The 27,294-nt window shown below is 43.6% G+C and overlaps 1 protein-coding gene across 2 annotated transcripts in view; it reads right to left on the bottom strand.

Moving 5' to 3' along the window:
- LOC119225330 (leucine-rich repeat transmembrane neuronal protein 4) overlaps positions 1 to 25,677 on the bottom strand; it is a 37,564-nt gene extending 11,887 nt beyond the window's left edge. The window contains exons 1-2 of one of the 2 annotated variants that reach the window (XM_037483117.2): positions 25,019 to 25,677; positions 23,019 to 24,559 (exon numbers count right to left, since the gene is read on the bottom strand). In XM_037483117.2, the coding sequence (XP_037339014.2) occupies positions 23,019 to 24,559; positions 25,019 to 25,070 (1,593 nt within the window). In that variant the 5' untranslated portion in view covers positions 25,071 to 25,677. Of the gene's footprint in view, positions 1 to 22,968; positions 24,560 to 25,018 lie in introns of both variants that reach the window. The other variant, XM_037483118.2, reaches the window with a different exon arrangement.
- Positions 25,678 to 27,294: the final 1,617 nt, after the last annotated feature.

The following is a 27,294-nucleotide window of genomic DNA, read 5'->3' as shown; positions in this document are numbered from 1 at the left end:
GCTTTCAAAACCACATGCATTTAAATTTGGTGATTTTATTGAGCATCGGGAGGTGACAATATGTCAGTTGGGGTCTGCTCTATTTGGAAGACATTTTGTTTTTCCAGAAAAAGCATAAACCCTCTATCTGATGCAGGATTGGAGACAAATGCAATTGTTCAAAAGAACTCTGGGTTCCGTTTGACTTTTTAGCTTTGCTCAGAATGAAGAATTAACCACAAGCAGATTAGAGGTTGACTGTTAATCCACAGCAATAACATTAACAGTGCAGTAACAGTGCTTTGGTTTGACATCCTTATTTATTGCGTATATACGTCCTATTCCTATGGCCTAAGAGAGTGCAAACAAGCTTAGGAAACCTCACCAACTCTCTCCCAAATGCAAATGCCACAGTGCAAAAACTATGTGTCATCTAGTTTAAGAGAGAGTGGCTCATGTTCACAAATATTGATTGAAACTGTCCTCGGCCTAACATACTGGAATACTTCATTCAGTCAGTGATCCCTTTTATTGCACCTTTAAAGACACAGTAAAATAAATATTAAAAAATACATTTATCCAATTAGATGTGATTTAAAGGGCAACTCGAGAATCCTGGCTTTCGTAATCGGTGTGTCTATAAATACACATCAACAAGGTGTTCTTTGAAGAAGCAGTTCAGAAATCACTGTGCTGAATGCCAAGCAAATGAGGATCCAAGAGGCCCAATTATTCTAAATTATGGTCGAGGAGAAGAGAATATGTTCTGCCGAAAAAAGGTTGTCTGTCTTTCCTTTTGCAAAGTGTGTGCGCTCTCAATGTTTCTGTCTTTACCCACTGTCAAACACAGCTGAAATTAGTATTCGGATACAGCCTCCTTCAAACAGTGTTCGGCGCGAGCCACTTAATTTGTCATTTATTGCTCCATGACAACTGAAGTAATTGAACCTCTTGCCCATGGTCGAGATGTGCCAGCCTCGTGGCAGTTTTCTCTCGTTGTGAGAGAGCTACATGGACCTTGGTCCAAATAGGGGTACGTATCTCGTTTTATGGGGCAATGAGATGGTTAGTATGTACCAGGCCACAAGGGCCTCAGAAATGTTTATTACGTGCCCTCGGAAACCCGATAAAAGGCTTAGGAATAGGATGAAAGTGGAGGGCGAGAATAGCTGGGAAAAATGAAGGAGAGGTGACAGAGGGGATGAAAACATCCCTGATGAAGTTTTTTAGGAAATGCAACTTGAATTAAAAAACGTTCTTTTTTCACAATGTTTTCCTTTGCAGAAAGTGAGCATTTTAATCTATTATTTTTAATGGATTATTCCGAACAACTTACAAAACAAAACAAAACGACTGGATTGAGAGGAAATGTTAATAATATTTCAGCAAACACAAAGAACGTGTGTTGATTTTTATACCCCCCCCCCCGCTCTCTCCTTCAGTGCCAAACTCTCAATCCATTTGATTATTCGATATCTCCTCTGCAGTGTTGACTGTGAAAGTAACATATTGACTGTGCAGTTGTTCCGCCATCCGCGCCGGTTCAGTGTTGACATTAATGCTGTCATGCGTCTTGAGCAATTTAAATTATATCTAGACAGATTCACACTGGAGAAAGCCGACTTAAAAACACTCAAAGAGTATTAGGACCATGTTTCAATCCAATTACTGTTTTTCTGTACATGCGTTGGAAGAACTCCTTCTAAAATATGATGTCACATTATATTAAGGCATCAAAATGCTGCAAATAAAGGTTATCCAAAACATTATATGGGTGAAAATGTCAGTTGTTGCATGTCATGTTGCATGAGGTTATAAAACCAAAGAAATGAGCTGAAAGTTGTATAAAACACTCCAAAACACGAAGAAAGGGGAGATGAGACAAAGCAGGAGATGAAGTTGCCGTTCATAAAGAGGTGGGAAAAGAATGTAACCCTGCAACAGGCTCCATTCAGAGCCAACTCTGGAGGTACTAAATATAGCAATGAAACAATGACACGTGAAGGAGACCCATTTCCCTCTGGAGGAATCCAAATACAATGAAAACAAACCAGGTAGCTTGGCCTTACATAGCGAGGGCTCCCATTTAGCTTTAGATAGGGAGGCCCGCAGGTGTCTGGTGAGAACAGAACAGCCCATCTGTCAGGGAAATGTGTTACAACTTGTCCGGTTTGTACGGCACAGGCTGCAGCATCCATGTTGTTATCTATGCCTTGGAGGAAATACAACGTTATACGACAAACAACCGCTGTATTGCTTACGTGACGTGGCATTTTTTTTTTCTCCAATTTATAGTGTTGTGACTCGTTTTGTTGTTTAGTGCTGTTTTAAAAAGTGGTCTGTAATGGAGGGAAGGGATCATTTCCCAGGGTTTGCATCAGTGGAGCATTTTTGCATGAGAACAGATCATTTACATTGTTGCAGGATGAGTCCTGAATGATGAATTGCATTGGTCATTTTTTTTTTAAGTGTAACTACAGATGGCGATACTTTCAGGTTCATTTTCTGTGAATAAGAAATGTTATGAATTTCTAAGAAAAGTTCAGACCTAGAATGCTTTGGCCTGTAGTCTGTTTCTAATATATCTTCACTCTTCCCCCACACGCTCAATCATCATTTCCTGCCGTCTTTGTCTGGGACTGTCAGTGACGTTATCAGCTGTTCTCATCAGCTGGTCACATCTATTCACCACACCGACATTGTTTGCCTATCATCTCGCTGATGTCTGTTTTGAATGAGAATCTCTTCCTGCCGCTCTTAGTATGTTTATGCTGCTGTTACATGCGCCTCTAACTCCTCCTCGCCAGCGAGTCCCAGCACAATCATCCGCCGCCACCAAAACACCAACGTCTGGACCCCATGGGGGGGGGGGGGGATTTGTCTTACTGCTGCTCAGGGCAGACGCCCCGTCGCTTACAAATCCACCTGAACAAACACGTGTCATACAGTGCCGTACTCTAACAAATACAGCGTTTGTAGCTCAATACGTAAACCAGGTCATAGATATCCAACGAAAATGAATTTGTCATTACAAACCTGGTGGTATAAACAGTAGGTTTGGACTGGTCCCACAGAATGGGGTAAGATACCCCACGATTGGTTGTATTCAGCCGTGTCCGACATCTACAACTGTGGGAAAAGATATCTGCCGTCTTTGCACTTATTTGTATTCTTCGTAACAAACCGCTCCAGAGGCCCACCTGGTACAAGCTTGACTCATGAGTCCTCACAGGCTTTACTCGTTTGGCTTGTCTCTGCATCCTTGATAACAATCATTTGAGGGAGACTAATTAGCCCTGTGGTCTCAGCGCTAGCAGAGCAACAGTGTAATCAGCAGAGGTGAAAAGTACAAAAGATGTGAGCTGACTCATCTTTTCTCCAGCCACAATGTATGCGGTTTCTAAGTCTAAGGCAAGTCTGATGTCCACAAAAACGCAAAATGTTAAGTCAATTTGTCACCAGGGGGACATTGTGGTTTAATTATTGGTTATATTTCAGCATGGTTTTGGTTTTATGTATGGCATGTTTTTATAAACATTTTAGCATGTTTTGTTTTTATAACATTTTAGCATGGTTTGTTTTATTACATTTTAGCATGTTTTGTTTTTATAACATTTTTACTTATAAAACCAATGTTTAGTCAACTACATGCACCTGGAGGGACTAATCAACTACAGAGCCCTGGCCAACCATATTTCACTAGGAGAAAGGACCTCCCCTCTCCAATCACCCCAGCTGCTATAAGGACACCAAGCACGGCATGAGAGGGGGTAGAGAGACCACGAGCAGAGAGGCCACGGGAAGGAGAAGCCACGGGAAGGAGAAGCCACAGGAAGGAGAAGCCACAGTGGAGTGAAGCAGTGGAGGACGACAAGGCAGCGGACGAGCAGGCAGGGTGCATACAAGGACGAGACGGATTGGGCACCTCACTGGCAACCGGAAACTCAGAGAAAGGACCGGACGGATCAGCGGCTGGTTGAATTTTAAAACCTTGTTTTTAGCGCTTTGTTCCAGCTGGACTTTTTACAATTGTAGTTATTTATGGACTTTTAGTTATAATAAAACCCTCCTTTTAAACCACGTTTTTAAGTCTTGTAACCCATGCTGTTCTTCCTTCGATGAACAAAGAACCGGTTTTTATGGAGACCTAGACTCCGCAACTAGGTGGCGTTGCTGGTACCCTTTTTTATAAATTTATCTTATTTTTTTTATTCGATTTTAAGTCCCCCGCCTCACCGGGCTGACAAGGGAACTTTTCTGGCAGTTGCTGGCAGGATCGGATTGGAGAACAGCTGTGGTGATTTAAGACATAAAGGCTTCGAAGATGATGATGCCTGTGTTTCCTGGTGCCCCGTGGCTGCCAAAATTTAAAGGGCCAGGTGAAGATTTAAAATATAGTGATTGGAAGGAACAGATTCAAGGACTGTTAAGTTCCCAAGAATTAACAGAGGCTGGGAAGGCAGCTATTGTGTTGGGAGCCTTAGCAGGAGAGGCTAAACGCCAGGTCAGTGTCCTTGAAGACAGTGAGCGAGACCAGGGTAGGAAGATTTTTCTCCATCTAGACTCTCTCTATGGCGATAGAACCCCAACCCCGGTTTTAAGATCACAGTTCTTCGGTTGTAAACAGAAACCTGGAGAGACTGTACCCTCGTTCATATTACGGTTGAGAGAGCTGTTTTGCATGTTGCGGCGGCATGATCCAAGCAACGCCCCCTCTGACACGGTGCTACGAGACCAATTGTTGCTTGGGCTAAACGAAGGCCCAATGACTCAGGCGCTGAAGGTGTATGCGCGCCGTAACCCAGACGAAGACTTTGCTGCACTACGGCAAGAGGCACTACTGCTGGCCTCAGAACACGGATACACACAGCCGGAGGTAACATGCTTTTCTGTGAACAACTCTCATGCCTCCCCTGCTTTGTTACAGAAGGAAAGTTGGAGAGACTCGCTGAAGCGAGAGATCATGGAAGATGTGAAATCCCAGATGCAAGGACTCGCCCAAGAATTAATGAAGGAAATTAGACCACTCCTTCAACCAGTCAATGCTCCCCCACCGCCCCTGACACAACATAGGGAGCGGTCGCGACCAGCGTCCAGTGTTAATGACTGGGATGGACAAGGTAGGCCGATCTGTCGCCAATGTAGACAAGCGGGACATATAGCCAGGTATTGTAGGAGGCCTGCAGCTTCCCAGGCGGCTTTAAACTAGTCGTCCCTGCTGCTGAGGTCCAAGGGGCAGGGGTTGCTGATGCACTACACGACTCAAGGGCCACGGAAGCCTTTATTGGGCAATGTCCAACTATAGGAGTAACGATTGAAGGGGTTGAGTTGCAAGGACTGTTGGATACGGGGTCTCAGGTTACATTAATGCAGCAGAGTTTATTTGAGCAGCATTTTTCCAAAGCTAAGCTTGGGAAGACCCCTGTAGTTTTCCAGTTAAGGGCAGCCAATGGCCTGGAGATCCCTTACACTAGCTACGCAGTGTTTGATCTAGAAGTGGAAGGCATCAAAATACCTGGACGAGGAGTCGTGATTATTAAAGATAGACACTGCACCCACCCGCTCCTCATAGGTATGAATGTTGTGACCGCCTGCTGGGAAACACTCTTTAAACAGCCTGGAAGGCCTGTTTCCACCCCACAGCAGCTGAAGAACCAGAGAGTTTGGCGGGATGCTTTTGCTACCTGTCGACGTATCAAGGCCACCATGACAGAAGACGGATTCTTGGGAAACGTGCGGCCAGCTGCTCGCCAAAATATCCAAGTCCCACCAAAGAGTGAACTGCTGGTGTGGGGCCGTGCTCGGATGGGCCCGGGAGGAACTGACTACTGTGCCCTGATGGAAGCACTACCTGAAACCAACAATGTTGGCGTAGCTAGGACACTAGCAGTGGTAAGAAATGGGAGGATCCCTGTTCGTGTCTGTAATCCATATCCCTACACCTTGTCAATAGGGCGGTACCAGAAATTGGGTAAGCTGTACCACATTGATGAAGCTGATGTGCATGGATCTCATGACCTTACCCTATCTCTGGAAGACAATGGTGTTGTTGAAGTGGCTTTGGTAGATGCAACAGTCGACCACAAGGGGCAGGAGCTGCCTGAAGAGGTAAGGAACCTGACTAACCGACCTGATCTCTCTAAACCGCAACAGGAGGAGCTATGCACCCTGCTGCTCAAGTGGAAGGACGCGTTTGCTAACCATGATGAAGACTTTGGTCGGACAGACCTGGTACAACACCGTATCCATACAGGTGATGCAGCGCCCATCAGAGAAAGGTACCGACCTCTTCCGCCTCTGATGTACAAGGAAATGAAAAACCTACTTGCAGAAATGCTTGAGAAGGGGGTAATCAGAGAAAGTTGTAGCCCATGGGCTGCACCCATAGTTCTGGTGAAGAAGAAGGACGGTAACTGGAGGTTCTGTGTGGACTATAGGAAACTTAATGCCGTAACCCATAAAGATGCCTTTCCCCTTCCCAGAATCGAAGAGACTCTAACAAACCTGACCCGAGCCGAGTGGTTTTCTACCCTTGACCTGGCTAGTGGCTATTGGCAGGTTGAGATGGACCCCCAAGACAGAGAGAAAACTGCCTTTACAACCCCACTTGGACTATTCGAGTTTGAGCGCATGCCTTTTGGCCTATGTAATGCACCAGCAACATTTCAGCGCCTAATGCAACAGTGTTTAAGTGGACAAATGGCGGAGTCCCTATTGGTGTATTTGGACGACATCATAATATACTCACCTGACTTTTCCTCTCACCTACAGCATTTGGATGAAGTGATCCAAAGATTGTTGCGGCACGGCCTGAAACTGCGATTGGACAAGTGTAAACTTATCCAACAAGAAGTCAAGTTTTTGGGCCATGTGGTGGACCATTCTGGGGTAAGACCTGACCCCGATAAAATCTCGTCTGTATCAAACTGGCCTGTTCCATCCACGATAAGGCAAGTGAGAGCCTTCCTAGGGCTAGCTGGATACTACAGACGCTTTGTATCTGGATTTGCCAAAATTGCACGTCCCCTGAATAACTTGTTGACAGGCATTCCAGCAAATAAAAAGTCTGAGACTCGAAGAGTGCAATGGTCCTCCGAGTGCCAAGCAGCCTTCGATGCCCTAAAGAGGGCTTTGACACAAACCCCTGTTCTGGCATACGCTGACTACACACTTCCCTTCATTGTCTACACCGATGCAAGCAACCAGGGGTTGGGAGCAGTGTTAGCCCAAGCCCAGGAGGGAAAGGAACGTGTAATAGCGTACGCCAGCCGAAGTCTACACCCAACCGAGAGGAATGATGCTAACTACAGTTCGTTTAAGCTAGAGCTTCTGGCTCTAAAGTGGGCGGTGACTGAGAAATTCAGAGACTACCTGACTGGAACACAGTTCACAGTATACACAGACAATAACCCTGTTGCTCACCTGCAGACTGCTCGCCTGGGTGCTGTGGAACAACGCTGGGTCGCTCAGCTGGCTTCTTTCAACTACGACGTCAAGTACCGCCCAGGTAAAAGCAATGCTAATGCAGATGCTCTGTCCAGGTTTCCAGTTGACCCCATCCCTACCAGGGTTGCAGACCAGGAGTGTGAGACAGGAGCAAGCGTAACCACAGCAGCCATTGAGCTAACCCCTAGAAGTGAGGACAGTGAGTGGGCTAGCAGCGAATGGGAAGATGCCCAAGCCAATGATCCAGACATAAAAGTGGCTAAGAGGTATGTAGAAAACCAGACTCTACCGACGGGACCAGAACGCCGAGCCTTGTCCTGTAGAACACAGAGACTGTTGCAACAGCGGAAAAGACTTAAAGTTGAAAACAAAATATTGTGTCGTAAGGTTACTGACCAGCATACCCATGAAGTACGCTTCCAGGTGGTGTGTCCAAGCTCAAGGCGTGAAGAGGTCTGGAAAAAGGTCCATGAAGCCGCTGCCCATGCTGGTGTGGATCGAACACTGGCCCGGATACGACAGCATTTCTATTGGCCTGACATGGAGCAAGAGGTACGCCATTTCCATTTGGGTTGTGTTGCCTCCAGAGGAAAAGAGTAGAGCCTAGGGCCCCTCTTAACCCAATAGCTGTGTCATACCCTCTTGAGGTAATAGGGCTAGACTTCTTGTCCTTAGGTCGGCCAACAGACCGTATTCAAAACATCCTTGTTGCCACGGATTTATTTACACGCTACTCTTGGGCCATCCCCACACATGACCAAACGGCGCAGACGACAGTAAAAGCTCTGTGGACTCATGTAATACAGCCTTTTGGCTGTCCAGCTAGGTTCCATTCTGACCGGGGACCAAATTTTGAGTCGGCATTGATGAAACAGCTCTGCGATACCTATGGTATAACTAAAAGCCGCACAACGCCGTACTATCCTGCAGGAAATGGTGGAACAGAACGCTTTAACCAGACCTTGTTAAACATGCTCCGCTCTCTAGAGACAGAGAAGCAAAACCGTTGGCCAGAATACTTGCTTGAGTTGGTACATGCTTACAATAATACAATACACAGTGCAACCAACTACACTCCCTCTTTTCTTATGTTTGGGAGACATCTGAGGCTTCCTGTACATGTGGGACTTGGTGTCGGTCCCCAGCAACTACGCCATGACATTAGTGGTTGGATACTGGACCACCAACAGAGACTTTCACTAGCGTATCATATAGCTAGACAGAAAATGGGTAACGCAGCCTCCCAAAGTAAACAACACTATGACAAAAGAGCTAAAGCCATGCCACTCTTACCTGGAGAGAGAGTATGGGTACGCAACAGAAATCGACGAGGTCAAGGAAAGTTGTGTACTTGGTGGGACCCTGAACAATTTGTTATTGTTGAACTAGTGGGCAATACAGGGTTGGTGTATAGGATAAAACCTGAGAAGGGGGGCCGTGAACGAACTGTACATAGAAATGCTTTAAAAGTCTGCTTAGCTCCTCCAGCAGACCCCAACCCACCGACCAATGGGCCCGCAGAAGAGACGCCCGCAGAAGAGACACCCTGGCCACAAGGAACAGCATTCTATGGGTTTGCTCCAGCCCCAGTGGTGGTCCCGGCGCAGGAGCAAGGACCAGAAGTAGCGCCACGACGCTCAAACAGGACTAACCTCGGCCAACCACCTGCTCGTTATAGGGACGTTTAGGTATTCATGTTGCAGGGACTGCCAACATTAAAGAGTGGAGGGATGTCACCAGGGGGACATTGTGGTTTAATTATTGGTTATATTTCAGCATGGTTTTGGTTTTATGTATGGCATGTTTTTATAAACATTTTAGCATGTTTTGTTTTTATAACATTTTAGCATGGTTTGTTTTATTACATTTTAGCATGTTTTGTTTTTATAACATTTTTACTTATAAAACCAATGTTTAGTCAACTACATGCACCTGGAGGGACTAATCAACTACAGAGCCCTGGCCAACCATATTTCACTAGGAGAAAGGACCTCCCCTCTCCAATCACCCCAGCTGCTATAAGGACACCAAGCACGGCATGAGAGGGGGTAGAGAGACCACAGTAGAGAGACCACGAGCAGAGAGGCCACGGGAAGGAGAAGCCACAGGAAGGAGAAGCCACAGTGGAGTGAAGCAGTGGAGGACGACAAGGCAGCGGACGAGCAGGCAGGGTGCATACAAGGACGAGACGGATTGGGCACCTCACTGGCAACCGGAAACTCAGAGAAAGGACCGGACGGATCAGCGGCTGGTTGAATTTTAAAACCTTGTTTTTAGCGCTTTGTTCCAGCTGGACTTTTTACAATTGTAGTTATTTATGGACTTTTAGTTATAATAAAACCCTCCTTTTAAACCACGTTTTTAAGTCTTGTAACCCATGCTGTTCTTCCTTCGATGAACAAAGAACCGGTTTTTATGGAGACCTAGACTCCGCAACTAGGTGGCGTTGCTGGTACCCTTTTTTATAAATTTATCTTATTTTTTTTATTAGATTTTAAGTCCCCCGCCTCACCGGGCTGACAAATTTACAATAATATTACATTGAACCATCCAGAGATATATTGCATAATGTTACTCATTTCCAGTGTGTGGTTTGATGATTAATCACTTTGATGACAACACAACTGTATTTTTTTCTTGCACAAGAACACAAGCTGAGAAGCATTTTAGTATGGAAATTAAATTAGAGAAGATGTTATTTGATTAGTGTGACTCCTGGATACCAGTCTACTTTGATTAAGACTGAAATATCTCAATAACTATTGAGATGGTTTGCTGTGACATTCTTGGTGAGTCTTATGACTGTTAAAATGAACCATGACTTCACATCTTGTGCCATCAAGAAGTCGAAATGGAAAGTGTCTAATATTTTTGTAGCACGGTACACCTTCAGACAATTGCTCCCAGCGCTATATTCTTGTTTTCTAGGACTTGCATTAGCATTCAAACTATTTTACAATCGAGTGGGGAATGCTGGACATATTTATATATGATGAGCGCTTATATGGTGTTTCTCTAGGCAAACACCAGTTCTACATCTAAGAATCTAACCTTACATTTAAATAAAAACATTGTTTTTGAAACGAGGGAAATGAAAAAGAGTGATTTGATAATTCACATCTGTCAAAATGTCCCATTTATAGACAAGGAAATAGACAAGTCATTATCACTGTGAGGAAGTAAGTGTAGACAACCATGTGTCTATATCTGAAGTTGTTGCTTATTTCTTTTCTTCCGGTCGGCAGGGGAACATTAACACGGGGCTACAGCCTCAATCCTTAGACACAAATTCAGAGCAGACCAATCAGGCCCCACGTTGACAAGGACATGAGCTCTTACTTCAAACAAGCAAACACCACAGTGATTGTAGGAAAAATCCATTAAAAAAAAACGTAAAAAAAAGAAGAAAAAAAAAAAAGAATACCACCCTCTCCATGCGTGTTACTTCACTCTCATGCCGAGCCGCGTGACGTAAGTGTGAGGACAACAGGAGGTGGTGAACACAGTTGGTAGCGGGCCGACTCCATCAAAGCCCCGTTGGAGGGTGCCGAGGTTCGGCTTCCATTTTACTGCACGCTCCACATCCTAATGTTCCTCAAAAAGTCATTCACATGCAATTTACAATACATCAATTAATCTTGTGACCAAATGACAGTTTTTCACATGACATTTATATGTGTTCAAATCAATTAAAATCCATTTTTTTGCCTGTGCCATAGTTGTCAACATGCAAATGCAATTGCGTTGGACAGTAGCACCTTTCCACAATGACGGCAAGCATCTGTTTTCAGTGTACGACATCTTAATTCGCATCCATGTCAAATAGCTGGAACAGATCCCAGTGTGCATTGTGTGGAAGACAGGACAACACTGTGGACACTGCAGACACACACTCACACACATAGTACACACCACATAGTGTACACTACGCACACCCACACAATCACTAAAACCAAGACAGGTCCACGATGACTCCAAAACACTCCAACTGTAGGTGTGAATGAGAGTATGACGCTGTGTGTGTGTGTGTGTTCTGGATATGTTTGATCTGTTTTTTCTGGGGAAATGAACGGGTTCACAAAGTGGGGACTTCCTTCTGGAGACAGACTCCATGTGGCCGTAACGTAAATCGATATGTCTTGATTTGGGGTTAGGATTAATGTAACCCGGTGGGCTGGTAGCAGTCATGGTAAGTTTAAGTCTCAAGAGAATTAGTAGAACTCAATTTAATGTCCTCAAAAGTCCTGAAATCAAAAGTGTGGGTGTGAAGACTGGTTTGTTCTAAGCTCATCACTGAAAACCACAACAGCTGTTTGTTATCCATTTGCTTCGGCGTCAGATAAAATGTCGTAATGAGGTACAACTCTTTTATGTTTACTCTTTTGGAAACGTGTGGCACTTTTCAAGCCTCAGAGATTGAAGAGACAACAGAGTACCAGCAATGTGTTTGCTTTACTGCAATGTTTTTATCTCCACCGTTTAGACACCAAGTCACTCGCAGGTGTTTTCCCCCCCCCCCAAAGTACTGTTAAAACCAGGCAGGGTGATGGGGGAAAGTGGGACATTTAAAATTAATTAGAATATGCATGTCCTTATATAAAGGGCAATATTAGTGCAACATTGACCATGAAAACAGCAAATTAACCAGAATATTTGATGCATGTAAACGTAATCAATGTAAGTCAAGGACCGTTGACTGGAGTTAATGATTTATTATTAATGTGTTTTTTTTGACATAGTGTAAATAGTGTAAAACATTACTTACTAGCAGTGTCCGTGGCCTGCAGATTACTTTCTGTTGACAATTACACAATGCTATGGAGTTTTTGTAACACTGTACCTTGGGGTTTGCAAATTAACATATTAGTGTGTCTGATATCCAATTTACTTCTCACTGTAGTGTTGACAGTGACGGCATATATTAAATGAAACGATAAAATATATTATTAGTACTTGATAGAATCCCAAATTATAACGGTAGAAGTAATCCTCATATGTTTAGACAAATTTATTCTTCAAAAAGAGAAGAATGAGAGCCATCATACTGGTAAATAGGAACTAAGGGAAATCAGGGAGTGCTTTTGGATCCAGTTTGCCTCAAGATTTGCTTTATGTTGTTTAATGTCAGTTTAAGTGGAACAATTTACCTCAGCAAAATAACGTTTTTTCTCCTACTATTGAATGCCTTTCTGTTGCTGAGCCACTTACATCTGTATAAGTAAAACTCCGATAGCATCAATACCAAAATTGAGTGTGGAAAAAAAACAACCTTTTAGATGTAAGAAAATCATTTTTGCATTCTTGTTCCTCCCAATGATAAGTGTCATATTGCTCGGAATATAAAGGTATGCTAATGTTAAGATGACAAAGAAAGACAGCATCTAAAATAAATAGCTGCGCTGCAGAGGAAATCTCTCGATTTAGTAGTGGATCTGTGGCGCAGCCGTCAGATACAGAGCCTCGGGGGGGGGGGGGGGGGGGAGCTCACTTTGCATAACAGGGTGAGAAGTTCAATGATCTGAGCGGAGCCTCCTGTCCCGTCAATGCGCCGCCATGTTGGGGTCAGGTGAGGTTTTTCAGGACTCTGATAACCTGCATCATTGATTCTTGTTAATGGGGCCCACGGTTGTTGACTTCCACATAAGCTATGATTAATGAAAGTCATTTTGAGATGTCAGGAAGTTCAACTTTAAGATGTTCTTTTCTTGCCGTCCTTATTGTCTTATTGTCTATTCAGTTACTGAAATATTCAGAATGTAATTAAGTCCCGTACATCTGAATCTGAATTGTTAGCACAAAATGAATTCCACCATGGAGTGTCCCATGCTTCACTTATTGTTATCTTACTGGAGCTTGCAACAAATGACTGTAACATCCTTCCCTTCAGTGTAACCAGCAGTAATATAGAAACACTATTATCATTATTTCTTCATGAGACTGTGAGATCTCTCCATTCAGCATCTTTCAGGCGGGATCATGATAGGATGTCAGCCAACACACACACACACACACACACACCTCAGGGGTTGCTTTTGAGCACTCGTCATGGGTCTCCACTATTTGGTGCGGTAATTAAAAATAAGCCATTGCCAGCTACCTGACTCGTTGCTGACAAACAGATGACAACTTATTGATATTTACACAATTAACATAGTTTCCCTTCTTTTGCGGTTGGACGTAACCGACACATTGGTCACAGCGCACAACTCTTTGGTAATGAATGTCACAGTGTCAGTTTGTGTGTAGGTGTGTGCGTGATTAAGCTATAAGAGAGATGACAATCCCGCCATGATTCCAGCCTTATGTTGGATTGTGCCACTTGTGGTGTTGATGCAATACAGATTGATTTAACTAAATGTGGCTGCTCTTAACAATGAATATTAGCGGCCTTGTTTCTCTGCTCACTTGAGACATCTTCATGCAGAAAGTCAATTAATAAACCAGAATGTTAAGGAAATGTATTACAATTAGTGCCGCTTTGTCGCTGTGGTGGAAAGCAGACTACATTACCACTAAATATACAATGTGGGCAATGAAATGCATGAAATAGAAAATAGCTTCCATCCCTGATTCTATAATATCTTTAGCAAGAACACATTACATTCTGAGTCAAGCTACTTTTATATGGAGATTCACATTTGCATTTAAAAATGGTAGTTTGGGTTCAACGGTATCACACAATCTAAATCATGGTTGAGTCGAATGAAGAGCAAAAAACTTGCAAAGAGAATGAAAGGCTGGGAATCAAATGCACAGGAGGACAGTTTGTGTGCAGATACTACACAAAAGAACAAGATCTCTCAGTTCTGCCACTGCACCCCCCATCTGTGCTCTATGGAAATGAGGATTAATGGCGATCCAAGAGTCACCAAAAACAGGGAGAGGTTTCGGTTAATGTCAAACATGCATTGGCTGCAGGATCGATAAAAAAAAAGTCCTCGTCTCCAATTGATGAAATGCCTCCTGCTTGCTCCAGGCATAATCCCTCACCATGATTTATCTTCGGTAGTAACTCTGAAGAACATGCTGCATCCCTACACGTTTGTCTCTTGTGTTTTCAATGTATTTGTTGCATCAAAATTCGATCCCATACGTACAGGTTATGTGGGAATGCGTCCGCCTGAGAGAAACAGGAGTTAATATTTTAACATGAAGATTCCCTAAACTTACCACTGCTGGTATTTTTAAGCCAAACCACAATGTTTCTCTGACTGGAGGGTATTTATATAGCTGGATGTGAGCCATGCCCACCAACAGTAGCTCCTGGATCAGGAGGTGAGAATATGTTGCCATGATCACATTCAACGGTTTGGTCGGGTTCAACCTTCTCCTGTTTGGGGCTTCCAGAGAACAATGAATGGAGACCGGCAGAACAGTATTTGAATGTGCTTCATATAGACACCATTATAAAACTAAAACGCTTCCACGGATGTTAAAAACAATGTAATTTGTTCTATAGCAGTACTGTTTTTTTGCTTGCAGCTTTCTCAGGAAATAGCCATCCTCATCACATGTGATACTGCGCTTCTGAGTCCTCAGCGATACACCCGCCATGACTCAGTTGTGTCCGCTAGCAAAGCTAGTAATAGTAGCCATATATATATACATTATCATATATATATATATATATATATATGTGTGTATATATATATATGATAATGTATTTTGTCGCAGCAAATGCACTAATTATCGACTAAGCCAAATAAAGAGGTAAAGGTATGACATCAACTTTAAATTATCACATCTTCTTTCCTCGTTTCTATTTAAAAGAAATTGATCATTTTGAGTCATTACCAAGTTCTCTTTAAATACCTCAATATTCTTAATATATTCTAGCCCATCTACAATATCAAAAGAAGAAGAAAAAAATGTTTTGTTTCAATATGTCACCACAGAAGTAATTTGATTGCAGGATTTAATGCTTGGATAAAAATGAGCTAATCCCCCCCTCAAAACTGGCAAATTTGGCTGCTTGCATATCCATTTATTTAATGAGTTCCTTGTTTTGGTTTCCTGCTAAATGTTGGACCGATATCTTCTCACTGACCTAAAAATGTACCACTGTCAAGAAAAGCCTCGCGTTGTGTCCGTCTCCCTACTGCAGGTTATGTGGCTTGTTGGCCGGTTTGTTTTCTTCACTGACTGAGGAAACGTGGCTGCAGGAGGATGCTGGTGAAAAAATACACTAAAACATGGAGTACGGTACTTGGGGAATGGAGAATTTGAAGGGAAGGAAATTATATATATATTTATATATATATATAATCATATCGCTCAAAGCACCGCTGTTCTCGAGCACGGCCTCAAAGAGCGGAGCCTCGTTGTTGTTCTTTAACAGTTTCTTCTCCTGATGAATATTCTTTGTTTTGTCAGCCGTCCCTACAGACCACACAGAAGCATAGGAACACCTCCAAGCAGAAGCACAAGCAGAAATGTGCCAATCTTAGGTGGAGGGAATCTCCATCCAACACATTCAGCTGCATTTCCCCACGAGGAGGATGAGAAGTTGTCAGAGATGCTGCATCGTTCTCATTCTGTGCTTCACTGACTCACCATTTTGTCCCATCGGGCCAACTGAGACATCGGAGCTATACGATGAGGGGGGCTTTTAGTTTCTGGGGGAAATCAGAATTACATTCTTGAGGTAGACTTCCAACATCACAGCGAAAAAGAGAAGACGAGAGGGTTGAGTCACAAACAGCAGTCCACCAGCTTACTGGGGCCTTTTGTCACGTGGCCGACCCCGCGTTCAGTTTCCTGTGTAACTCTCAAGTTCCTCTACATTGGATGAAAGTGACGCAGTGGGCAGGACTACAGCACGTCATGTCAATCAACTTAACAACCCTGATGAAATGAACCATCATAATACGATGGGGCTAAATAGACATTAACTGGTTTAAGCTCAGTTGAAAACTTAACATTGCTGCTGTGACCATAAAACAACATAAAAGGTTATGTGAAACAATTTCAAGTTGTATTTTTCTCTTCCTCAAAAGCGTTTGACTTCTATCAAAATGCCAGATATGCTGTCAAAAAGCAGAAGTATCACAGATCGCAGTGAGCAATTTTTTTAAACTACGGGAATCCAGGGCTCGTGATAACGGATTGTTTGATATGACTCTAGAGATGGGATTCCTGTTTTTTAGAGGGTTAGTGTGAATACTTTTTTCAAAGTAAACATTGTTTTTTTTCCCCTTACCCCTAACACAGACTGAAGACTGAAGAAAAGTCTTCTCTCGGATTCTCTTACCCTGCAGTGCATCATCAATCTGTGGTGCCAGAGGAGATTTTGCATCAAGGTGAGATAAACAATTTTTCGGCTGCTTGCCACACCTGTTTCGACTCCAGCTAACGATCAACCTTTTGACAACTGTGAGCAGAGCGGGGATGAGGCCGTTTCTGTGCACCGAGCGGGGTGATGAATGAAAAAATGCCACACCCCTCACTCCAAACACAGCAAATCACGACTCAGCACTGCATTGTGGTCTCGCAAAGGAACGCTCAAGCAGAGAAATTGGTTTTCTTTCCCTCTTCTATGAAGCATTTCTCTTATATGATGGAAGGTGGAAGTTGTGAACTAGATGTTTACCCCTGTAGCCGATATGTTGCAGCGGGAGAAACATTCAAGCGGAAACAACAAAAGGAGATGAACTCGCTCTAGAAAAGCTCATGTACATCTTCAAATAGCACAGCGTTTAAGTGCTTGTCAAAGTAGCCCTTTAAAGGCAAATAATTGCTCAAATAAAATACTCTATACTACTACTAATAGCAAATATGGAGATGTTGAACATGAGCAGGGCAGCTTTTAGCACAAAGCAGCGCGCTGCAGGAGGACTGTAGCATGTGCTGTAGCTCAACACTTTCCATCAAGACATACTTCTAATTAACACAAACCAGTTTCAGATAATTCAACATTGCCCTAAAATAGAGGCCTTGAGCACAAAAGAGAAGAGTCGTTTAATAAGCCATTCAATATTTATCGTGGCTTATGCTGCTGCAGCCGAGCACCACTGAAACTTGTGTGACGGGAAATGGGGAATTAAGTTGATTTATCTCAGGGGTCATTTTTTCTCCAAATCAGTTTGGGTGGAAATTGGTCCTCTAATTCCATTTTATAATTTTTGAAGTTCTTTGTTACAAAATGTTGTACAGTACAGTGCATGTACAAACTCAAAGTTAATTAGATTTTTGTCTTAAGTGAAGGTCCAGATTATTGTGCATATCAGAGCTGATCATGTTGTCAATCACTGCTGACCTCAATCTACGATCAAAATCTAGAGGCCAACAAAGCGTTGACTTTCATTCTTTTTGTCTCAGCAGCAAAACGTTTGCTCCGTAAGTTACCAGCGGCCATCCCCCGTCTGGCTTTCGCTCTGCGGGAGTCGGTGATTATTCGTTAGCGACACAAACAGCAACATGTATTCCGTTAATTATTACATTTTAACCAGAGTGAAATGCAATATCGTCTGTGTTGAAGCGTGGAGGAAGAACATCATATTTTCCCGCTTGTGCCAGTTTAAGCCATTACCAAGCTGAGGCGTCTACTATTAGTACATCATAATGAGAATAATAAAGTTGAGAATATCAAATGGAGGAAAAAAAAAGATTTGGGGGATTTTGATTATTCTTTTATGAGGCAATAGAATTTCCATATTCATTCAAACAAACCACGTCGGATTACAGGCACAGTTCTGGTTTGGCCTCTTGTGTTGTTTAAATGTATTCCGCCCACTCGTCAGAGCAGACATCACATCTCAAAGTCAGAATCATTAACACAGCGGTGGGTGGGTTTTGGGGGGGAGATCCCGCCCCACGCACAGAACCACCTAAGAGGCGCATAACAACGAAGGTGGGTCTGAGGTCTGATTACAGTGCATTTGTGCTAATGAATCCAGAGGCAACGTTTTAACTCGCCATGAAATCACAGCCTCGGCTGGAACAAAATGGACAGCATGTTGTCAGACCCCCTTGGCATCGCTTTGTAACGCACTAAGCGGCAGACTGCCGCAGTGAACAGTTTAAAGATATGGATTCGGACAAAAAACCCTGCTTGGGTTCGGTTTCGGGAAAATATCGTGGTTGGGCTTAAAATAATATGAACGGAAACGTAATTTCAAACACAACTCCTTGGGAAACGAAGATCAGTCTCCTGAGTTTGTATAAGACACGGTTACGTCATCACATGTTCTAAATCAAGACATTCAAACCTGTCCTGCAGAAAAATAGGTTTGTAAGGTCATCAAGCAATGTTAAATGAAATCCAAATCATTTTTCGGGATGCGGATGTATCCGCTCACCGCACAACGATTTGTGTGCACACGGTAATGTGTCCCCATCTGTGTCATTGCGTAACCACCTGATCACAGGCAGGTGCAACTCCACTCAAGCCTGTGTCCTCACATACACAAATCCTAAAAGAATTACATTAAAAGCTCAGAGTCGTCATCGCCGGAGTGTCCCACACAAATATATCTAATCTAATTAGTTGTGTAAGCATCTGGTAATGGTGTGGGTGGGATTGTATTGTAGTTACATGAAAGCCCTGTGTGTCTTCCACCTGCGCTAAAGGTTCCTGTGCCTCCATATCAGGAGCCGAGGGGCTTGACAAAACATCCGCTCTACATTCTAGAATTTATATTGATTATGTAAATATATAAACGAGCTGGTACATGCATCAACATTTCAACGATTGGAAACCGAGTAAAAGGCTTCTTTTCTGAAGTTGGGATCGTTGAAGTTCCCTCTGACCTGTAACCCCACAAGTATACTGCTCTTTATGTTCTTGTTTTTTGCAGGTTTTTCATTTCAATAAGTAGGCTTCAAAGGGGCTGTTTGGTAAACTTATGGTACTCTCTAAATGTGTTTCACTCCTCCTGCAGCGTCTCGGCAACATTGTTCCTCCCTTCTTGGCCCTTGGTGTGTTGGTGTTGTTTAGTTTAATGGTGGAAACCTTTTCTTTTGACAGCAAACAACGCTTTTAATCCCTGATTTATTTACCTGGTGCCTTGCAAAGTTCCTTTTTGGTTTTGTGGTTTGCGTCTTTTATCAATAGAAAAAAATATGTTTTTATATTATTTTGTGTGGTTTCTTTTTTTCAGGTACATTTAAGAAAATATATTCTTTCCGTAATCATATACACAACTGGTCCCCCATGTCAGAAAAGCACATTCAGCCACTGAGATCAAGCACAAAAATCAATTAGTGAGTTAAGTATCTTTTTAGTCATATTATTACCGACGATAAGAGATACATTACACCAAAAAAAAAATGTGTAAGTGCTCTTACAGCCCATTCATTTAAAAGGCGGTATCTCCCTGCTTTTTCCTGCTGTTGGGTTTCAGTGGAGCAGACCAAAATCCATTTTTCACAAAATCATCAGGTATGATAAAAGATAAGTGGTCTGCTTCCGTGACCTATGGATCATTGCCACCCCGGTCCTGCAGTTGCAGAAATGTTCAATTCCACCAAACAAGACGACAACCTAGAAAATTGACTAAAGATATTTCATCGGATTACTAAAAACGGAGATCATTTTTAATGCAGTGTTGTATGTTACCTTTCGTAGCATCGTGATGTTGTTTCATGAAAAATCCCACCAAAACTTTCCACATCTTAAATAACTGATGTGTCAAAGAAATGACGCATCCTTTTTCGCCGTTACACTCATGCAGCTAACCTTTTGTTGGCAAGTAAACATCAAATATTTGAAAGCTGTCAAACTTCCTTCACATGATGGAAGCCTGCCTTCTGTGTATTTACGCACGGATAAAGTACAAGCTGCAATCTTGGCAAGTCCAGGCAGAATATTTTGATTTGCGCATCGTCTTTGTTTCTTTCTCGTGACATTTCAAAGACGTGGCTCATATTCTAGAGCCTAAAAATTAAACAAATGTTTATTGAATAAAATGTACCCAGATCTGTATCAGGCAAACACAAGTTAAAATGGGGCCGATGGTGGCCCACGGAGCAGCGTGATGCGCTGGGAGCTGCAAGGTTGCGGGTTCACATCCCGGCTGCTCCATGTGCCATGTCGAAGTGTCCCTGAGCAAGACACCTAACCCCCAATTGCTCCCCAGGCAAGATGCAATGCACGGGTTATAATGCAAAGTTGTTTGGGATAAAAGCATCAGTTAAATGACAAGTAATGTGAAATGCAGGGAAAATAACAAAAACAAATGCGTGAAAAAAAGCATATGCTGGCCTAAGTCTTTACTTTGAAAACTAGTTTGCTCATCGCTGTTTCACAAAAAAGAAGTTATTTTTAGTGTAGCAGCTAAGACCGCATTTCTATCAGTCACTTACATGCACCAGCAGTGGTGCACCTTTGATTCCCCTCACTTCTCACAGCCCACTTTAATAATCTATGAGTAATATCTGCTCAAGTTATTCATTCTTGCAAATGAAGTACAAGAATCTCCTTTGGCTGAGACTGAGGCTTTAGATCTTCTGAACTAACTTTGCAGGAGAGGATCCGTGGGTGCACGTTCACCACTCCAGCTGCTCGGCGAGCACACAAGTGGATGGCATTCAACGCAGGGAGGGCTGTGCTGGAGGAAATCTATCGACACAAATTTACTTCAAGTCGGTCGGGGGGAATGTGCTGAAGATAACAGGCTTCAATTACAAAGTTCTTTCGCCTAATTGAAAATGCAGCTAATAGCCTAAGTGCTTGCTATCTGGGATGGCTAAAATAATGTGTAGGCACCCACTGTGTGGGGGCATTTGCTTTGATTGTTGGTTCGGAACCGCAGAGCAGCCTTTTGTCATTCATACCTCTATCACTTTCATCTTTTTCTACACTCTCCTCCTCTGTCATTCAATGAAACTGAAACGTATTATCGTGTCAGGAGAGCTCCTTCTGCTTTGCCTGCATTCTGATGCTAATGGCCTTAGACACTATCACTGCACATCACAGATGGCTTGCAATGCAATTCATGCTCATAATATAGAATATAATCTCACCATTTTAACTTGTATAAAAAGCTGGTCCTCTGCTCTGCCATGTGTTCTTACACTACATTGCAGTGTGTGGCACATCATTTAACACACACACACGCATACAGAAAAAAAAAAATCCCATTACATTTTTAACAACTAAGGCTGCTCCCTTGAGCTTTAGGGAGCATGGAATAACAAAGCTGAGGGAAGTTTCGGCTCCTTACCTCTGATGGGCTATTAGTTATTCTAGCTAGCAAAAGCCCCATTAGGTCTGCCATTTAATGCTCCCATGCCACATTCCCACAAGAAAGCTATAAGATTGATGAGACGACAACCTCACCTCAAGCTTCTTGTGACTTTGGAAGAATGCTCTGCCACAGATTGAGACAAATAGCTGATTTAGATACCTGTGTACCTAATCGTATGTGACATCACTAAACACAATGAGATTAGAGACTGGCCTTCTCCGGGAACTTCAGCAAAGGACAACACAAGAATGTATGTGGAATCCACCTACTTAAGACGGATGAAATCGCTCATAGGGTCCAAGTGGAATATAGAAAAATGAGCCTTGTGGGCGTCTGAGATTAAACTTTCCCAACACAACATGTCCTGTTATTCACAGTTGACCATTTTGCCAAATAAATAATAATAAATAAATAAATAATAAAGATGCTGCACAAAGAAAGACAGATCAATAGCATTAGTGAAAAAACACGTGAAATAAAGGTGTAAATGTGCATGTGCAAATAGATTCATCGTTCCTTCAAAGCATCACCCTTTAGTGCCGTGTCACACGTATCAGCCGCATCAAAGAATTGGGCTCAAGGATGAGAATTTCAATTCAAACCCTTTTGGAGAAAATCACTTGTGTTCTTAATTTTTCTGAGATGAAACAAATGCAAAGCAGCAAATGGAGGTTTGTTTCTGCAGAAGTACACCAAAGCCCGACACAAATCCAGCGCAAATTTAACTTTTATTTGGCTGCCGGCCTTTATAGTGTGCCGTGACTGCTGGAACTTTGTAAATGAAAATCCTCGCTGAAATCCTATGTACGTGATAGCTAGCGGCAGAAAATGAGAATGGGACATATGATCAGCTGGTATGATAGTAAATATTAACACATTTAATAGAGCGAAAAACACATTTCACAACTCACAGGACTTACAGTGTATTTGCCACGTTGTAGCAAATGCACAGGATTGGAAAGGACCCCCTGCAAAGTGACTCGATCTTATCATATTTTTATCATTCCATTTGGGAAAGCAAGCCATTTGTGAATAAATAATAGGCTGGCTGGTAATACGTATATTCATCAATGGGCTTTTATGTCACGGATGACAGATTAACCCACTTTGTGCGTAATGCATCTTACTTCATGTACGTTCTCCGGGGAGAAGAGCTGCTACTGCAGTTTCTGATAATGGGAATCATATATCAGAAATAAAACTGTATAATTCTGAACAACCGCTGGGTAATCGTATGGAACTGTACAAACCCTGCGTGTTGTAAAACAAGTCACCGTGCACTGACCCTTGCATCCCAAAAACAGTCAAGAGCAGAGGACCAAGAACAGTTTTCTCTGCGGATTATTAGAGAATTTACCTTTCATGCCTCGCAGTGGAAATGGATTTTTTGTAGGGCAACGGTCATACCTCGCATTCCCTGGAGCCTGAGATGGTGTATGTGTAAGGTCCTGTCCCATTAACCAGCACATCCATAGTCTCTGAGTGTGAAGGCTTGTAGTCCACATAGTATTCTTGCAGCGGCGAATTAAGGGAGCGCTCGGTCTCCCGCGCGTTTTTCTGCCGCTTTTTAACCGCCGAGCGCTGCTGGAGCTGTTTGATGCTGCTGGGATAGCGCTTCCACGAGACGTAGATGACCAGTAGAATTACAGCCACGGATAAGAGCAGGGCCATGCTGCCCGCTATGATCTTATGGAAGGACACGTACTCGGTGACCGGCAAAGGGGCGGTGGGGGAGGCCGGGGAAGGAGTGAGCGAGGCTGTCCTGTTCCAGACGAGCCTCTCATCTACCACGGACTGCGTGGGGAGAGGCGGCAGCTCAGGTTTAAACGAAGAGGCGAGAGGCGCTGTCGTGGACGGGTTGGGGGCCGGTGTCACCGTGCAGATGTTGTAGGTCTCCACCACGTCTGTTACTTTCTCTCCCTGGGCCTCCTTGGGGCCAACGCAGATCATGGCAGACTCCTTGTTACCCTTGAAGGCCTTGAGCCAGGCCACCAGCGGACATACGTTGGGGTTGCAGTACCACAGGTTACCAGCCAGGCTGATGGTGGTGAGGGAAATCCAAGCCTCCGCGGTCTGCTGAGACACGTTGCTGAGCTTGTTGGAGTCCAGGTTGAGAGTCTGAAGATTAGGGAGGCATTGAAAGGTACTCGGTTCCAGCACTTGGAGCTCATTTCCAGATAGGTCCAGTTTCTGCAAGGAGGTCCACATCCAAGGAAGGCCCTGGGTGAGCAATTTAATACGGTTCCATTGCAAGTAGAGCGCCCGCAGGTTGGTCAGGCGAGGGAAATGAGCAAAGTTCACCTTTGAGAACTGGTTGTGCTCCAGATGAAGCTCGTTGAGTTTGAGGAGTCCTGCAAAGGCGTTACGCGTGAGGCTCCGTAGCCTGTTGTAGCCGATATCAAGAAACTCCAGGTTGCGGCAATCGAGGAAAACCCTCATCGGGACCGTTTTTAACGAGTTTGACCTCAAATGTAAACTGAGTAGTTTCCTTAGACCCACAAACTGATTAGGCTGCAGAACCTGCAGCTTATTGTAGGACAGGTCTAGATTACGCAAATTCGGAACGTCGTGAAAAGTGTTGTTTTTAATTTTTGTGATTTTATTCGAGCTGAGAATCAGTTCTTTGAGCCTTCGTATCCCATGAAAGGCCTGGCCGTCCATTTCACTGATGTAATTGTGGTCGAGGTAGAGCCAGACCAGTTGGCTCAGGCCGGCAAACTGGTGGGCGCTGAGGGTCATCAGGCTGTTGTAACGCAGGGAGAGACCCTGCGTGCCGACAGACACATTGCTTGGCACGTCACGGAAGGCGTTGGATTCACAGTATATTATTTTCCCATCACATCTACAGCTCGGGAGGCAGGGACGCTCGCGGTTGCCGCTCGGATCGGCGAGCAGCCAGGCAGGCGCCACCGCTGTGAAAACGAGCCATCTGAAAAGCACGAGAAGTCCTGTAGACACACAGAAAAGTGACACATATGAAGCGACAGACACGCCAATCAGGACCAGCAGATAACGACGCCTGATGAAATGATCAAATCAGCAGAACCCGGCAACCAAACGGTTAAAAACCATACCTTCTGAGGCATTTGTTAGCAGTTATTTGCAGGCTGCCTCATTTGCATCCCTGTGTTTTCACGTCAAGGCTATGCGCGCACTTACAGTCGGTCAGAGTCATTTTCTTGAGACATTTGGAAAGGAGATTGATAACCGCACGAATCAAGCGTCGTCCGTCAAAGTAGTTGCTGAGAGACAAACATCAGATCGACCACCCTGCCATCGCTCACACACCGCAAAGGGGCGAGAGCCGCCACCATCACTTTGCTTTAAGTGAAATTGCAATTATGAAAAACGAACTGCCAGGAACGCAGGACGTAATGAAAGTATACCTTTTGGAACAGAACACATACCCATGTTAGCGCGGAGTCGGCTCCTCCTCATGGTTAGGGCTCTCTGTGGCATGCGTCCCGGGTCCACATGTTAGAAGCTCCTCGGCGTTTTCGCACCAAGTAGTTGGAGAAGCACCCGGGATGCCTAAATGCGAACGCGCTTTGCGCAACAGCTAGATCCGCTGTGCCCGCCGCCGCACACCTGTCGGAGATGCGAGCAGCTCCGGGAGATGCTCATCAACCTCTCTTTATAGTTTGCCACGTTACCATACAACATCAGCAGGATAGTGCATATTTCAGCTTTCTGCCCCCCCCCCCCCTTTCGATGTGCCCACTCAAGCCTTTTAACACTCACGAGAGTGGAACTGTTGCGTGTCGCGCGCTTCGGGATGCTAGAAAATACATTATCGCGTCGTCAATTGGGAAATCTAGGTTGAGTGGCAACAAAAAAAAAAAAAAAGAAAGAAAGAAAGCGGAAGCAGAACAAGTGAAGAAATGCGACAGGAGGAAACTGAGGTCCGAACCGGACAAGTTGGGTGCATCCAGATTCGGCGGCGGGCAGCGAAAGGGAGGAGGCGCAGCCCGCTGTGGATCGGACCCGTTGACCGTGGAATCAGGAATAAACGGGCTGTATAGCAACAGGAATGATGTTGGTGTGGAACTACAACGAGCTCGCTGATGTCTCGTTTCAGGTCTTGAGATGCCCTCTCCTGGTCACCGAGTGACTCCGCGCGGCCCGAACCAACGCGCGCGCGAGCAGGGGGATCCGGAGTCCTTTAGCTTTTACGCCTCTATTTCAGCCTTTTAGACAGCTCATGCAACGTGATGACTGGTACAAACAGCAATGTTTGTAACTGTCATGCCGTCATATTTCATTATGGATTATTATAACTGATGCATTACTATTTAACAAGCATTTGGATGCTGCTGCCGGTTGCGGTTGTAAAGATAATATATCTTTAATATATGTTTATACGTTTGATCTTTTAAGAATGGGTTGTATTCTGGGGGGTCTAAAAGTATGTGTTCTCATAAAACAGTAAAAGGCTACACTATATATAGTGTATAATAATCATATTGTCAGGCCTGAGTTGATTAATTACATGGTCTTTTTCCAGAGTGCATGGTGTATTGACACTGACATGTGTGATGTGTAAACAAAATGTTCTCTCAAGGCCTTATAATCAGACTTTGAGTCTGGGTCATAGTCCTTATTTCTAACTGGTCCCTCTGCCCTTGTACTTAATGAGATGCTTAATTACCTGTGATGCACATTAATGGACTCAAATCACAGATTTGTTTGTGACAGCGACATCGGTTGAAACAAAATCAAATCAATGCATCTAGCACTTCAGTGTCAGTCATTGATTTTATTTCTATTGTTCGATCAATTTTTGAACTATATGTACAAGACACACCCCCCTCCCCCCTCTCTCGATCTCTCTCTATATATCTCTTGATCTCTCTCTATCTTTCTATCGCTCTCCCACACAACGTCTCCTTCAGTGCCCTTCCATGAATGTAGTCTGATGATTCTTCCATACTGAGCAGGGTCATTAGCGTGTAGACTAGAATGGACCAAGAAAAGAGCCCTAAATGGATTGTTTCAGCAGTGACATATAACAATAGATTACTTACGGTCACCAAAACATTAAAAAAACATTCAAGTTTTAACCCAAATAATGTATTTTTATTCCCTCTTGATGTATAGATGTGGAAACATTTCCATATATCGTTCACGGAAGAAGAATTTTATGATCAAGGAGTACGTTACGGCACCTGTCCACCATTAGATCTCCACTTCACGCTGTTAGTCCTCTCTCTGGGTGTGGCCCCTTTATTGCGCTCCTGCATCTATGAAACATGCACACCCTTATTTGACACCCTTATTAGAACCAAAACTTTATTCATATAGGAATTTGATTGTTTGTCAAAATATTCTCCAAATAATATGGCTTAAATTGCAGAATGTTGAGACTACTTGATGATCAACCTCTCAAGGTAACAGGGTGGTAATCTCTTGACATGAAAAGCATGGAAACCCAAGCTATACACAACAAAGTTATATTGGCACCAAATGCACTCACCTCACTTTGCAAATAACTCAGCAACCAAATTGCTTCCTATAAAACTTTAATGACTGTCTGTTACTGACTGAGCCCTAAATAATAGAGCAAGGGGTGGACCTGTTTTTTGCAGCATAATGAATCCTGCTGAAACACAGTGTTGAAATGTATAAATAATAAAATGAATAGATTGTAGAGGGACTTAAAACAGTGTAGAAGCTGTTCCTATTC

The sequence above is a fragment of the Pungitius pungitius genome, chromosome 5, assembly GCF_949316345.1.
Source record: "Pungitius pungitius chromosome 5, fPunPun2.1, whole genome shotgun sequence".
Taxonomy (NCBI): Eukaryota; Metazoa; Chordata; class Actinopteri; order Perciformes; family Gasterosteidae; genus Pungitius; species Pungitius pungitius.
Note: the sequence above shows the minus strand (reverse complement) of the source record. Positions and strands in the feature narration are given on the sequence as shown.